The sequence below is a fragment of the Sinocyclocheilus anshuiensis genome, unplaced genomic scaffold (genome assembly GCF_001515605.1).
Source record: "Sinocyclocheilus anshuiensis isolate Anshui unplaced genomic scaffold, SAMN03320099.WGS_v1.1 scaffold186, whole genome shotgun sequence".
Taxonomy (NCBI): domain Eukaryota; kingdom Metazoa; phylum Chordata; class Actinopteri; order Cypriniformes; family Cyprinidae; genus Sinocyclocheilus; species Sinocyclocheilus anshuiensis.
This window is the reverse complement of record NW_015542355.1, coordinates 2,072,733-2,088,253: the sequence shown is the minus strand read 5'-3', so window position 1 is coordinate 2,088,253 and position 15,521 is coordinate 2,072,733. Positions and strand designations below refer to the sequence as shown.

At 40.1% G+C, this 15,521-nt stretch overlaps 1 protein-coding gene across 1 annotated transcript in view; it reads right to left on the bottom strand.

Annotated features, from left to right (window-relative positions):
* Positions 1-15,521, bottom strand: part of LOC107691669 (ryanodine receptor 1-like) — a 72,960-nt gene that overhangs the window by 40,549 nt on the left and 16,890 nt on the right. The window contains exons 28-72 of the mRNA XM_016490416.1: positions 14,991-15,165; positions 14,696-14,904; positions 13,969-14,327; positions 13,760-13,889; positions 13,467-13,627; positions 13,163-13,325; positions 11,825-11,911; positions 11,481-11,707; positions 10,885-11,329; positions 10,174-10,782; positions 9,892-10,092; positions 9,644-9,755; positions 9,295-9,435; positions 8,927-9,200; positions 8,672-8,786; positions 8,437-8,569; positions 8,154-8,248; positions 7,931-8,066; positions 7,575-7,761; positions 7,310-7,421; positions 7,105-7,225; positions 6,853-7,022; positions 6,436-6,656; positions 6,207-6,297; positions 5,981-6,121; positions 5,681-5,844; positions 5,500-5,578; positions 5,214-5,303; positions 4,724-4,864; positions 4,476-4,553; positions 4,306-4,381; positions 4,052-4,175; positions 3,853-3,968; positions 3,683-3,750; positions 3,460-3,581; positions 3,206-3,255; positions 2,670-2,730; positions 2,449-2,575; positions 2,245-2,356; positions 2,064-2,145; positions 1,841-1,971; positions 1,171-1,488; positions 844-1,084; positions 673-760; positions 401-493 (exon numbers count right to left, since the gene is read on the bottom strand). Of these exons, the coding sequence (XP_016345902.1) occupies positions 401-493; positions 673-760; positions 844-1,084; positions 1,171-1,488; positions 1,841-1,971; positions 2,064-2,145; positions 2,245-2,356; positions 2,449-2,575; positions 2,670-2,730; positions 3,206-3,255; positions 3,460-3,581; positions 3,683-3,750; positions 3,853-3,968; positions 4,052-4,175; positions 4,306-4,381; positions 4,476-4,553; positions 4,724-4,864; positions 5,214-5,303; positions 5,500-5,578; positions 5,681-5,844; positions 5,981-6,121; positions 6,207-6,297; positions 6,436-6,656; positions 6,853-7,022; positions 7,105-7,225; positions 7,310-7,421; positions 7,575-7,761; positions 7,931-8,066; positions 8,154-8,248; positions 8,437-8,569; positions 8,672-8,786; positions 8,927-9,200; positions 9,295-9,435; positions 9,644-9,755; positions 9,892-10,092; positions 10,174-10,782; positions 10,885-11,329; positions 11,481-11,707; positions 11,825-11,911; positions 13,163-13,325; positions 13,467-13,627; positions 13,760-13,889; positions 13,969-14,327; positions 14,696-14,904; positions 14,991-15,165 (7,176 nt within the window). The remainder of the gene's footprint in view (positions 1-400; positions 494-672; positions 761-843; positions 1,085-1,170; positions 1,489-1,840; positions 1,972-2,063; positions 2,146-2,244; positions 2,357-2,448; positions 2,576-2,669; positions 2,731-3,205; positions 3,256-3,459; positions 3,582-3,682; positions 3,751-3,852; positions 3,969-4,051; positions 4,176-4,305; positions 4,382-4,475; positions 4,554-4,723; positions 4,865-5,213; positions 5,304-5,499; positions 5,579-5,680; positions 5,845-5,980; positions 6,122-6,206; positions 6,298-6,435; positions 6,657-6,852; positions 7,023-7,104; positions 7,226-7,309; positions 7,422-7,574; positions 7,762-7,930; positions 8,067-8,153; positions 8,249-8,436; positions 8,570-8,671; positions 8,787-8,926; positions 9,201-9,294; positions 9,436-9,643; positions 9,756-9,891; positions 10,093-10,173; positions 10,783-10,884; positions 11,330-11,480; positions 11,708-11,824; positions 11,912-13,162; positions 13,326-13,466; positions 13,628-13,759; positions 13,890-13,968; positions 14,328-14,695; positions 14,905-14,990; positions 15,166-15,521) is intronic.

The following is a 15,521-nucleotide window of genomic DNA, read 5'->3' as shown; positions in this document are numbered from 1 at the left end:
AAGTGTGACAAACATGCAAAAAAATAAGAAATCAGGAAGGGGGCCAACACTTTTTCACACCACTGTATATATATATAAACTAATAAAAATTAACTAAAAAATTAACTACTAAAACAAACTTCAAAATACAAAAGCAACTTCAAAATCTTAATAAATACTGTAATAGTACATAAATCATTCCAGAGTAACACACAACTATTATGTAAATGTAATGAAGGAATGAATGTATGAATGAATGAATGTAAAATTGTCAATATACAGTATAAACTAATATAAAGATATGTTAATTCACTCAATAAAAAATACTCTGACCACATGATAATCAAATATTGAAGTAAATCATTGATCAAATATGAAAGTGTATGTCCCATTGATTGTACATTTCAAAGAGCCTCCTCACCTTACTCATTTTGCTCTTGCTGTCAGCAGTGAGAAAGGACATATTATTAATTTCGTTCATCACCACAAAGTTTTGCTCCTCTCGCTTGAAATTCTGCAGAGAGAATGAGAAGATCAGTGAGGTACACAGAATTGTAGGTTGTTGTTTTCGAATGTTAGTTTGAAATTAGTTGCGGTTTCAATTAATTAATTTATCACGACTGCTGATACTGTGAGTTGCGATGAGTTTTTTTTTTTTTTTTTTTCCCCAATAGTCAGACATTTGTCTCTTACATGAGATTTGGACCAGAAGATGAAGACTTCTCCCACCATGCGGAACAGCTCCTCAGCATCTGGGTCCCGGCACGTCAGCCATCTTGCTCTAAAATCCATGTGGCATTTAAAATGTCAAGACAGTTAAAAATTAATCCATTAAAAAAAACCTACACAGGAACCACAAAATACCTGTTGTTATCCACATAGCGGATGAGAAGAGGGTAAAGCGCATACAGGTCCCTACAGAGAACTGCAAATTCATCTCTAATAGTTCCTTCCTCCTCGTCCCCCTCAGACTTCCCCTCCATGCGCAGGTGCTCCTCCTCAGCCACTACTTTAGCCGTACGCTTCTTCAGCTTCTCCATGGTGGGAATGAAATGGGATTTGAGCATCTCTGGTTTGGCTCGGCTTACAATGGGCTGGGAGAACACTGGATCGAGACAAGGATATTATATGTTGAAGAACCTGATCTGAAACTAAAATACAAGCAGACTTGAGAATGATAACTTCTCATACCCGCAAGCCTCTTCATCCAGGAAGCTTCGTCAATTCCCAAGTTGTTGATCACAATTTTCATAATACTTCCCAGGAGCTGGTTGAGATGATCGGAGGTGACGTCTGTACACAGCTTACCCTCCAATTCGGGAAAGTTCTCCACTCCTCTCTCCCACCAGCGGGGCAGATAGTTACACAGCATGGGCAGGGTGACCTCTATCACATGCGGCATTTCAGTGTAGCGGGCCCCCGATTCAGCCAGGTCCCCGATCTCTTTCAATAATATGTCTAGCTCAGGAATGTCACACAGCTCATGGACATGGTTTGGAAGGCCCAGGACTGTGAAATATTATTACAATTTAAAACAACTATTTTAATATGTTTTCAAATGTAATTTATTCCTGTGATGGAAAAGCTGAATTTTCAGCAGCCATTACTCTTCAGTGTCATGTGATCCGAATAACCACCTGATATGCTGATCTGGTGCTCAAGAAATATGTATCATCATCAATATTGAAAACTGCCTAATATTTTGGTGGAAACGGTGAATATTTTTTTCAGAATTCTTTGATAAATAGAGTTCAAAAGAATAGTATTTATTTTGAAATCTTAGAATAGAAATCTTTTGTAACATTCTAAATGTATTTTATCATCTTTTAAATGGTAGCGTAGCTGCAAAGAGAGGACTTACTAGCTCTTTCTCTGGGTGTCTTGGTAGTGTACACTGAAAATGCATTGTATTCATTAAGATGGGGCTCCAGGTAAGCCACAGGCATGGCTGCAGCAAGATGAGCAAGACATTCTCCAAGTGCTGGTCTATGCCTAATGTAAATATAGAGGAAAGCTATAGAAACCTCAACCACAGTCACATCACATACAGACTTATACTCACACACAAATACACTCTAACAGACCTCTCTGCATGAGGTGTTTTTACAGTTCCAGAAGAGTAGATACTACACGTGATTCGGTAGCAGGACATCTGCAAATCATCCACTAATAGAAGCAAGAGGAGACACATTAATTTAACTACATAATTTTAAAACTATAAAAAAAAATATTTATGGTGCATTTAGTTTTCAAAAAAGTCCTTACAGATAACATCATCTCCAAATTGGTGTTGAGCTATGTGGTCAAACAGTGAAGTGAGGACAGGGAGCAGAGCTGTTGTGGTGTAGTTAATATTCTGGGACACGCCTTTCACCGGCTGAGAGACAAAATACAAAAAGACTCGTGCCATGCAAAAACAATGCAGCAAATGAACCTTGTCTTATACAGTAAGTATTACTCAAGCTGTACCTGATTGCCTTTGGACACTTTGCCAAGTTTGAGGTTCTCCACCATCTTTTCAATGTCATCAGCTGCACTCTCAAAGAACAAACGCAGCCCTGCTTTTACAATCTCAGGTCCGGATTTCATCACAGTTCTTTTAACGTCAGAGAAATAAAAAAAAAGACATTTAACTGCTGTGCAACCTTTCTTCACCTTGACTGGAAATTCATTTCAGCGACTTTCAGTACCTGGCATCAAGTGACCGTGCAAGGATATGAAGGCAGCTGACAATAGCAGGTGCATCCGTACCTGTGAATCACAAATAGATGGTTTTACATCAAGGACAGAAATTCTTTTTTTTTTTTTTGACCCATCAATGGCTTTCAAACCCTGGGTCGCGACCCTCAGGTCGCCAGGATTATTTAAGGAAAATGTATATATGTATTTAACAAAGTTCAAGACTCAGGGAAGAAGGAAACAGGAACCGGCAAACTTACCTTTAATAACTAAATTATTGTTAATAAAAATATTTAATAACTAATTTATTGTTAGTAAAATATTTTATTATTAAATATTAAAATATTGTAATAATATTTGGAGAAAAAAAATTTGTGTCTCTTAAAAATGTTGAAAACCACTGCTTTAGATTAGATTACCAAATTAGATGCTCTACTTGATGCTTGATGGAGATCAACACACAAAAGGAAAGGTAAAACACTCAAAATAAAAGCAGTAAGAAAACAGAAAGGAAAAGTGATGGAGGACAGCAGAGTATATATCTTACCAAAGAGAAACACTCTGTGTCGCACCAGGGCAGACATCTTACAGAAGATGCTGATACCGAATTAAAGGAAAATGAAGAATGAATATGAGAGAAGTAGGAAAAGAAAGCAGCAAGAGGAACATGATGAAATAAAAGGTTTAAAAAAAGTCATATGAAATATTATTTAAAGTAACAAAACACATGACATAATAAGATTTGGTCTTGTATTTGACATACACATCATATTGGACTGGTAAAGTGTCTGTGGTTGTTACCTTGCAATCATCTCTTTTTCCTTGTTTGAGGCATGTCCGCCACTGCCCAGGATTTTGGCCGGTGTGGAAAGGAAGTAGAGGCAGTGATTTTTAAAATATTGATTTATCAAAGGCAAAAGAATCTGAGGATGACAGGAAAAAAAACACAAACAATATTTACAGTCTTGTGCTAATATTCAAATGTTGAAAGATTTATTTTGCGTATAGACCACGAGGGACTTACCTTGGCAAAGAACTTGATCTCTTGTTCGTGTGGAGACTTCTCCACACGGCCGCTGCTCACAACAGCCTCTGTAAACACAAATGTCACAGGAAATTTAGTTAATCTCAGTTCATACATAAATTCATGCAATAAAGATAAAGAACAAGGTTAAAGGATAAAGAAAGTTGTACCAAGATGTGCTATGAATTCCTGGGCAATGTCCATCCACTTTAGCAGCTTCTGTAGGAAGCCATACGCAAAGCGCTTCTCAATAGATGAAATGTCACTTTCCATATCTTTGAGCCCTCTTGACAGAGATATTTTAGACAATCAGAATTATAGCAATTACATTATTTTGGAGTATATATGCGTTTTTAGTGGCTCCTGTACCTTGTCACAGCATATCCATTAAGCTGCAGAAACTTAAGCAGCTCATATGCCTTCTCCCTATCTCGAGCCTTTTCTTTAGCCGTCAGTGTGTCATAAGGCACAAGCAAAGGGTGTGCCCCGCCCCCTAATTCAAAATACATTAAGAAAGATGTTGATGAACTAAAAAGAGGTTCAACTAAAAATACAAATAATAATAACACAGCAAAACCATTTTAAAAAGTTGTTTACTGATGAGACATTGGAGAAATGCAAACCTTTTGCTTGTAACTCCATTTTCTTTTTGCGCCCCCAAGTGTTGTGGTAGTTTTCTGCAAGCTGCTCTGCCATGGACTAGATCACACAGTGTGCGTTTAGCCATGATGCTCTCTATTGTATTGAAATGGTGATATTGAACTAAATGGGAATGTGCATTTGCACTGTGTACCTGCAGATCTCTGGATAGTGTCATGCCTGAGATATCAATGGGCTGAGGGCTGTAGCCATGACTGGGGTCATAGGTCGCCTATGAAAAGAAATGAATTATGATATCATACTGATATTAAGAGTATCAATTAATATATGTAATTTGTCATTTAATATGAGAAACAAAAATCACAAAACATAAGTTAGATACAGCAGTATGTAGCTAGTATTTAGTTAGTATCTCAAGATATTTTTCCACTCTGTCCTTACCTGTGCAGTCTGTGAGATCTTGCGAGCTGTCTTCTTCTCTGTTTTCTCATCATCTCCATCTCTGGCTTTGTCCAATGTCCACTCCCACGCAATCGTGGCCTTGATGGATTCTTTAATGGGCCAGCGGTAGATTTCTTTATCCTAATGCAAATATTATTGAATTAAAACATATGAAGTCTGAGAGAGAGTCAAATATCCACTTTTCTGTCTTGTTTTGGACTTTTATGTTGAAATTTTGATACCTTAGTTTCCAAATGCCTTTCCTTGTTGTCGGTTTGCAGTGCCTTTAGTGATTTATTCATTGATTTAGGTCTTGGGTGTGTTTAACTGGTGTTCTCAGCTTTGGTTCTTGTTTTGCCTTGTGTTTTTGTTCTGTTTCTAATATATGTTTTTGGTTTAACTTTGTTAAATTTGTTTATTCTGCACTTGTTTCTGACTTCACCATAGTTACAGAGAGGGTGAAAATCTAATATAATATGATGTCTGTTACCTTTTCAGAGAACGTTTTGTAAGGCCTGAGCATGGGATGAGTCTTGGCATTTTCGTCCAGCACCTCACCAAAAGTCCAGTTGTTTTGAATCTGATGGATTATAAGGCACTGGTAAGACTCTTACACAAATAAATAATAAAAATCAGACAGTAACCACCTAGGAACCACCCATAACATACTACCAACCATTTATCAACACCCTAGCAACCACACAGAACCCCACAGACAGAACACATTTATAATGTGTTATAAATAAATAAATGTGAACAAATAATAAAATACATACCTTTTCAAAAGCCCATTTGTCATGCGTGTATTCTGCATATCTGTTGATGAAACCATCCAGCTTCTCAGGAATGATAGTGCTATAAAAAGAGAACATTAAAACAGCATAAGTAATTAAATATTTGACTTTTTGTATATGTTATTTCTCTCACTAAAAATAATAATTTAATAATTAAATGTACTTGGTGGTATCCACAGGTTTGGGGTCAAAGTTGCCCTCAGCATCGACAGAGGCCTTTTTCTCTGTTTTGGAGGAGTAACTGGCATCCACATAATCAGGAGAAATCGCTCCAGCAATCGCACATATACAAGGCATGGCAATTTTGAATAGCTCTGCATCAAATTTCTGTTGGTAGACACAAATTAGAAAAGCTACAATGTTACTCTGTCTGTTCACTCCATTTTGGGACAGAATAACACTCTCAAACAGCTCAGTAACAGCATCTTCTGTATTTATTACACAAAAGAGGGTGTATTCCCACCTTGTGGGCCAGAGATTCAAAAATTCCCCAAAAGAGTTTACGGGTCAGATGAAGCTCCTCCTCTGATGATACGCCAAAGTTAGCCCAGCCATTGGGCAAACAATAGTACTTCCAACAACGCTCATAATGATTAGTAAGCAGCTGCAAAATAATCACACACAGATGAGATAACTGTAGAAACCAGTTTAAATTAATAGTACTGATGTGTGATGATATAATGCCATACCTTAAGGGGCATTTTAGCATACTCGTTCAGAATCGGCACGTCAAATACCAGCCGCCTGAGGAGGTGCTGGAGCATGGAGGGATGCAGGTACCTGTAACGCAAACATTACACAATAAGCAAAAGGATGTTGAATCACCAGTAAAATTATGAAAATAATCAGCTAAGCTAAACATGTTTTGAGTGCACACTTGTTGTTTTATTGCTGTTTGCTGCAGTGCATAACATTCACCTGCACAAAGACATGAGGCATTCCTCAATTACATCTCTCTGAGCTTTGGTAAGAGAGCGTCCTCGGGACAGCCTGTAGATGGTGTGGAGCATGGAGTCGATCATGATGGCACGGTGGTCCGTGCCAGCAAATAAAGGAGCACATTTAGTGATGAGAGGAAGCACTGCGGAGCACAGATAACGGTTCAGAGCCAGGGCCATTTCTGTAGTGCTGAATGCAGCCTTAGAGAAAGAACAGGATAGTAATTGTGACAGAGTACTGCAGACAGTTATGTACATAGAATGTCGCAAGCTAAACTTGAACCCACATTTCTCAAGTGAACACCACAGCTCAATTGTATCTCATATCATTTGAATGCGAACACAGACAGCATTTTTCTTAGTGAAGAAAGATACAGATAAGATACAGATATCTTACTGTGTCTAAGGAAGCTGCTGCTCTCATGTCAGGCAGGAAGCCCACTTCCAGTACATGCAACAGGAAGTCCTGGTTGTCGATGCCATAAACTCTGTCCAGGAACAGGACCATTGGTGCTTTATGATCAGGCACAAAACTGGCAGACATCTTTGGCTCAATGATGCTGTTATCTGAAATATAGTGAGTAAAACAGGAAGTGTGAGAATGTTAAGAATACATGCATCTATCTACAAGCTCTTAACTGATCATTACCTTTTCCAAAAGCAGGTATCTGGAATGACAAGCTGATCACACCAACCAGATCCTCAATAGGCACCAGAGACCTAAGAATGGCCCTGATTCTCAAAGCCTCACCTTTACCAGCTTGGATCAACTATACAAGACAGGAAGCATGAGACATTCAGTTAAGCAGATTTCATTTAATATCACTCAATCATTGGCATACAAACGCACTTACATGCATCTCAGGTGCACAGCGACCCAGCAAATCAATGAGAGCCGAGTAAAAGGACATGATGGCATTTCCTAGGTGCACTCTGTTCTCCTCATGCTGTTCCTCACCTCCAAACCTGACACAACATAAACAAGAAACACTCCAAAACCTCTCTACATACCACTGTGAAATCAAACAGTAACAAAGCATCACACGGGGTGACTTTATCAGGATAAAATGACTTAATTATACCACACGGTAATGTAGTACAGAGATGCTTTGCACTCACATGGGGAAGCGTCTGTCTTTTTTAACAGTGGGTCCATCTCTTGCAGGATCCTCTGAGATCTTAATAGCTTCTTCAATGGCAGCAAGCAGACCGTTGCCCCCTTCTCCTCTCAATGCGGGACCAAAACACTCAGGCCTCCTGATCAGCAGTCGGACCACCACGTTAGCGTTCTCCTCCACACTCTCTCCTGAAATGAGAACATTATACAAACTGTATATAGCTTTTTTTTAATGTAGTCATATTAAGACTCTCACATTAACAAGCAAACCAGAGTATACAGTATCTATTGTATGCAAACTACACAGTCTCTTCTTTGTCCAGTTAATTAAAACCATCATCACATCATAAATACAAACCATTAACAAATACAGCGAAGCGCAGGAAATCCAGATACTTCTCGCCTCCACATGGATTCCACCCAATATCTGGGTAACCTTTTAATAAGAGCATAGGGCAGCTCTGCAGGCCACAACCTGCCAAGTACTTCACCACCTGCATTAACAGAGAGACAAAAAGAGTTTTCTGGGGGCCACAAAAACTCTTCAAAAATGTTTTCATTTGTACTTTAGGTTGACACACCATCTCCAGGTCTTGCTCTTGGAGAGCCAGGGCAAGTTCATTGTTATCGATACAGGATGCAGCAGCAACATCAAGAGGAGTGGAGCCACGCATTCCTGAAAAATTGTTTACTGGTTGATTGATGCGGCACTAAATAATAAACATTTATAGCTGAATATAACAACATTTAAATTAGATTTACTTCAATTTTAACTAGGCTAAACATAAAAGCACATACTGCAGATTAAAAGTTATTAAAAATGAAAGCTTAAAAAGGTGAGTTTCTTTCAGAACCAGGCTTTACCCAGCCCAATCCCACTGTTCTGCAGGAGGTAGCCCAGGTGATCAAACATTGAGCGCTGATTCTGTCTGCTGATACGGCAGAAATAACACAGGAAACGACAGCAGTTGGTCACCATTCGAGGAAATCTGATCTCCTGCTCAGAGCAAATGCAAACGCAAATTAAATTTTAAAAATCTTTCAAACCAATCAAATGTTTCAACAACACATACAAATGTGACTTTTAAAAACTGCATACCTTGGAATCTCCACCTCCGAGTACGTTCACCATAACCTCCATGACCGTCTCATGCATTCCCAGAGCTCTCATCAGGTTGGGGTGCTGGTAGAATACCCTGTTGCTCATAATATTTCTGAAAGAGAAAGACAGAGGACAACTGCAACTCCAGGATGGTGTAAATTTCTGGCAGTGTAAGCAGAAGGTATCTATTGCAGTTGCTATTGTTACTTACTGAAGTTGAAGGACTTTTTTAGGATGCAATCATGCACTCACCCAATACTTTGGATCATCAGCCTTTCCTCTTCAGGCCCCATCTGTACGATGAGCAGGGAGCGGATCTGTCCCAGACACTCCAGTAGCTCCATTGTGTCTTGCACAGATACTGCATTGATAGTGTAGGCTTTGGGCAATGCTCGGATCAGCTCACCCAGGGCGTCATACTGCCGGTGTAGCAGACTGAACATGAGCCGCACCAGCTCAGGGTTCTGAATGAAAGACTCCTGAGCCCAGTGGATCATGGTGTGGGAGATCAGCTCCTGCAGAGTACCTGTGACACAAGAGCAAAGGGTCGTGTAATTATGCTATGGAAAAAAAGTCTAATATGAAACGTTGAAGTTTAATATGAAGTAAAAAGAATTTACTGGGTTTTTTATCTTCTTCAGGTTCAGGCTCAGCCTCCGGCTTCTTTCGCAAGCTCTTAACTTTCTCCACTAGTCTCAGAAGGCGACCATGGAGAGAGGTGTCTACCTCCTCTTCCTGCTCCTCCTCTTCAATATGAACCCCTATAAAAGAGAAGGAGAATACATGTGACTCCCTACATTATGTTTGAGAACAGTGACTCCTTAGATCTGAGGTTTAAAAAAAATTGCATGTGGAAACAGGAATGATATGTTAGTAGCAACAAACAAGGACTAATTATATTGGTCTTCATATGAAACAGCGACAGTATATGTTCTCTGAAAAGGGATTATTCTGTGTGGTTAAACTGACCACAGTGAGCCAAAAGGTCATGGTGAAAGGTCAGCAGGCCATTCCGGACTCCCTCAGGAACAGGGCAGTCTACCTCCTCTGGACTGTTCTTAAAGCGCATCAACATGTACACCTAAATAAACAGTGTAAGTGTAAAAGTTAGCCCTTTTTTTCTCTGGACAGAAAATGCAGCCTTGGTATATATATAAAGCTAAATAAGCTTTATATATACCAAGGCTGATTTTCTCTCCAGAGCAGCTGAACAGTACCTGTTCCTGTGGAGGGGAGCGGAATTCACGGGTCTTGCGGGCCGTTTCTGCAGCGCTCATCGTGAAGGCCTGCATGAGCTCATTATATCGCTGTCTCTGATTGGTCTGCACCTGGTTGACAAACCTGTCCGAGAAAGCGATGATGGCTTCCACTCTGTGACGCAGCTCACAGTCACAGAAATATTGCAGGAGAGTACACATCTAAGGATGAGAAAGATAGAAAAATCAACAAGTGAGAGAAATACTAATACATATGAAAGTCTTCAATCAGTAGTACTTCACCTGAAGTTTAACAGACTCAGGAAGCTTCATGTGCAGCAGTCCCTCTCCCACATCCTCCTCTTCCTTCACTTCTGCCTCTGCTGCACCAGTTTCTTTCTCATCTTCTCTATATGTTGTTTTCTCTCGATCCGTTTTTTCCGCAGCATGTTCATCCTCTTTCCCTTCCTTTCCCACCTGCTCTTCATTTTCCTCCTCCTCAGGTTCGAGCTCATCCTCCTCCTCTTCCTCTTCCTCAAGCTCTTCTTCCTCTTCCTCTCCCATTCCTTCATCCAGCAGCTCTCCCTCATTTTCACCCTCTACTTGCTCCTCTTCCTCTTTTACCTCCATTCCTTCCTCTTTGCAGACCAGCTGTTGCTTGGCATCTTCAATTTTGGCGGCCTCCAGTTCTTCTGCCGGGTTCTCACCATCAGTGAAGACGGATGGTTCAATTAGCTTCAGGATGTGTTTGACGTCGTTGTCATCAAACACGCCCATTATTAGCAGGGTGCTGATGAGCTTCAGAATGGGCACAAAGTGAAACTCAACGCTGCCACCAACGGGATCCCGCATGGCCTGCCCACCGTCCTGTACGGCTTCTGTAAGCATGCTGAGGGCATGGTCTTTAAGCTTCTACAGTACAGAAAGACAAAAAGAGTCAGGAAAAGAGAAATAAAGAACCCAATTTTGCGGTAGTCTTCACAACAAGACACCAATCTAATTTCCTCCACCTACCTGCAGAGGTATGATGGGGCTGAGGGTGTAGAGGTCTGCATTAGTGCCCACAAACCCAGTTGGGGCAAAGTGTAGTTTGGGGCGTAGACAGGTGGTGAGGCCGACCCCAGGAAGCGCATGGGCCTTCTCAGCATCTGAATAGAGGGTGATGCTACGCGTGTCATCCGTCATGGGCACAATGAACTCCTTATTAGTCATGAGACGGTTGCGCTTGGCAGACTCGAGGTGCATGGAGATGAGCAAGTCGTAGTAGCCGCTACGGATTGGGCCGGGAAGGTAGGTGTTTTCAATGGCATAAAAGAGCTGCGATTCGTCAACGTGGCTGCAGAGGGCGTGTGCGACACGGTTGTTGCCCAGAGCGCATACAGAGCCATACAGTTTCAGTGTGTGGTAATGGAACGTCATTAGGTCGGTGCGCTCTGACAGTTCCAGGATGTCAATGCACCTAGAGAAGAGAGGAAACGATAATTCAAGTTTTCAGTTTTGAAAGTGACATTTTTCATAACACTGAATTATTTTATTTCAAAGGATCAAGGATTTTTTTTTTCTATTTTCTAATGAAATAACCAGGTTATATTTTCATATGAATGGAATACCTGTTTTCTTCTGGAATGTGCAGCGCCATCATAATAAGAGGTTCCATACACTGCACCTTCCAGCCCCGCCTCTCACTCACACGGCCAGTTTCAGGGGCCAAAAACTGATTAGGCATTCGGCTCCATATGACAGGTGTCAACATCTGGACATCCAACCTGGGAGGACACTGAGGTACCGGGTTCTTATGGTCGCTACGGAACATGGCCGCAGAGATGGGCATGATGTTCTGAATATAGAGAAGAAAAAGTGTAATATAAATGAAGAACAATTTACATTAAAGTAACAGAAATTACTTTAGAATGTTTGTACAATCAAAATGACATCTTTAGCACGGGATAGTGACCTTTAGTTTGCCGAGTTCCACCTGTAACATGTTCTGGCTTGATGGCAAACAAAAGACAGCAGGGAAGAGCTTAGTATTGGGTTCCACCTGAAACAGAGAGAAACAGCTTAATGTCACATTAAATGGACATAAAATTATGGTGCTTTTAAGTATTTTAAATTTCTTTCAGGAAATTAAACATGTCAAAAATATTAGCCCTTTTCACAGCACGTCAATATTGGCATCAATGAGTTTTCTACATAACATTAATATATAATATTAATATGTAATAATTTAAAAACAAACAGAATTCAATACAACCATTAAAAAATGGCTTTAACAGAATCAATCTTTTTATCATTACTTTATTTAAAGTTTATGTACTTTTGATAAATGTGTTAAATAAATATAAATAAAAAATGTATATTATATTTATTATATTAGATTAGATTCCGCTTGGAACACTACTGCAACCATGTAGTCATGGCAACACCCTGGCAACCACTCATAGCACAACAATGATATTTTCCACTCACATTTTCAAATCAGAGGGCGAATTCCAAATGGCTTTTTTGTGCCCTTGAAGGGCACTTCTGGAAGGGGATGCCATTTGTAGGGACGTTCCAAACGAAAGTGAACAAATGAATCCCTTCACAAAGGGCCCTTCCAGAAATCCATTAGCGAAGGGAACATGCGATGGTCACTTCCGTTTGTGATCATGTGATCTTCGGTTAGGAGATCTTGTGATGCTTTTTAAAGCAAAGTTGGGGTTGATTTTGAGTTCACATACAAACATAAATAGAATAGGCTAATTAGTCTATTTTAATGTAAGACAACATATTTTTTGTCAGTGATAGAAATATGATTTAAGATGGTAGTGTAAGCAAGTTTAGTTTCAAAACGTTTAATAGTAAATAAGACACAATTAGACAATATTTGAATAAAATAATAATAAGAATATTTATTTGCAACAACTGAATGCTGCACGCACGCGCAGCGTTGTCAAGGTAACATTTGGTCAGTCATTCCCTTCGCCAAGGGAGTTCCAAACACTTATACGAGACAGTAATGCCCTACCACCCTTCAAAGAACACACTTCAAGGGGTCTGCCCTTCGAAGGGAGTAGGGCATAGGGATGCTCACTTCTGTCACCCTTCAAAGAACACACTTCAAGGGCTCTGCCCTTCGAAGGGAGTAGGGCATAGGGATGCTCACTTCTGTTTGGAATTCGCCCTGAAAATATAAAAATCTAGTTCTTTCTACATCTTAGCCTGAAAATGTACCTACAGTAGTTCCTTATGTAGTTGTCAGTTACAGGAAACAAGTGAAAGCTAATTTACTTTGACCACTTTATCTCACCTGATAAAAGGCATTGATCTCTTTCCCGTTAGCTGTAAAGGTCATTAGTCCTGTGTCCAGGTCCACCAAGCAACCAATCACAAAGTCCTCTTGGCTGATGCGTGTTTGCTGTGAGCTGCTAAACTCTCCTCCCCACACCATGTAGCAGTTGCTGCGTTTTACACTGAGGAAAGCAGAGGAAAGACACTGAGATGTTCTGAGAAAAGTGATATCAAATGGTTTAAGTTAAGCTTGGGTCCTTACTCATGCATGCCTGTTCTGGTGGAAAATGTACTGAAGTATGTAGCAGCATGAATGGTCTTACCTGTCATGAATGTTGCCTTTATCGTCCCCAACCGTAACAGTTACATTTCTGACTTTACCAAGATCAAAGTGTGGGTCATACTGGTGGTAGTCAGGAGTGACCCACCCTACCCATACTCCACTGGGCTCCTGTCCGGCAAACACCCGAACTGAATAATAATACTGGTGGAATGAAAAGAAGGGCTTTTGTTACACATGACAACATTGTCTTGGATCAAAGTATTATTTAGATGAAATTAAGCAAATAATACAAAGATATTTAGTAAGGAAAAGATTCTAAAATTTCATCCATACAGTCGTTGTGTTTGAGATAATATCAGCATCGTCTCGATCATCTGGGACAACATCCTCCATCAGACGAGGCACTGTTGGAACCACCGGTGGTGGGGCTATAAACGCTGCTTTCTTCGCCTTGGAAAAAAAGCTGAAAATCACAGATATTTTGTCATTTCAGAATCAAACGAGAGAATTACAGATCTCTCATCTACTGTATCTTTTCTCACCCTCTCTTTTTGCTCTTCTCTGTGGTGATGTCCTTCTCATTCTCGCCCTCTTTGTTGCCAGGAAGCTCTTTCGGGATGGATGGCTCTTTTTCTTTCTCATCTTGCTCCTTGCGAGTGGCTGACTTCTTCAGGAGCTCAAATTCAGATTCGGGGTCCACCTCAAGAGCCTCATCCTCAGGGATAGTGAGGGTTCGGGTGAGGGGAGAAGCTCCCACTGGCACCTTGAAGGTTTCGTGGAATTCTATTGACATGCTAAGTCTAAAGAACAAAAGGTCTGTGTTGGCATTCTGAGACCCAAATGTCCTGTGAGTCAGTTTCAGACAGGGGGCGCTATCCACCGTTCCATCCACAAGGGACACCTATTGAAGCAATTAAAGGAGAAAAGGGTCCGAGACGGTGTTATTTTAGCATTATTTTTATACTATTATAGTATATACAGTGGGTATAGAAAAGAATCACCCCCCTTTAAAATAATCACATTTTGTTCTTTGCAGCCTGAAATGAAGACGGACACAGCTTTTGTTTTATCCAACTGCATTTACTCAGTGCAATTAAAATTAATCTAACATTTATATTTTATTTTATTTTATTTCAGGTATGTTTTAATGAATGAAAATGTTAGTTTTACTTAACATTAATATCACTGGCTTGAGAAAACGAAGAAAGACCTGCAGCTGAGCTGTGCAGATTCACATGAATTAATAAGGTATTTTCAGTGTGTTTTTACCTCAATATGAATGTGGTCTGTTGGCACAGGCACAAACTGTGGCAAGCTCTTGCTGAACCACATGGTAATATCTCTCTTCATGTTGATGGCAAAAGGCTCGAAACCTTCTTGCAGGCCACAGATTGTGAAGTAACGCAGGCTGCTCACATTCTGCCCAAGGTTGATACGACCCACCTGGGACAGCCCCAGACTGCATACAGGGATGAAGCCTGGTCAGGAGAACAGACATTATTAAATGTAACAGCAGCAACTAATGTCATGTTTTGTGACTCTTATTTTCCTTTGTGACTCTCACCTTCTCCAATCTCAATGTCTTTGAAGGCCATCTCAGATCCAGAGTCACTGATGAGCATTTCTCCATTTAGAGTAAACATGATGTTCTGCTCCGTCAGGTCGATCATGCAGCCCACTACATCACCAGACTGCCACTGCCGGCCAAACGGCTCATTCCCGATGTGCCAACGCTGAGCCTATGGTTAAAAATCAGTTATATTATATCATACAGTACTATTCAGTATCTTTTTTTTAAAGGGGTCATATGATGCGATTTCAAGTTTTCAACATATTCTGTTACACCAAATACACAAAATAATGATCTTTAAAAAAGCATCATATGACCCCTTTAAGATATTTATATTTTACTCGGCATTAAATTTATCAAAAGTTATAGTAAACATAATGTAACAAACTATTTCTATTTCAAATAAATGCTGTTCTTTTGAACTTTCTATTCATTTAAGGATCCTGAAAACAAAAATATTACACAGCACAACTGTTTTCAACATTGATAATAATAAGAAATGTTTCTTGAGCACCAAATTAGCAT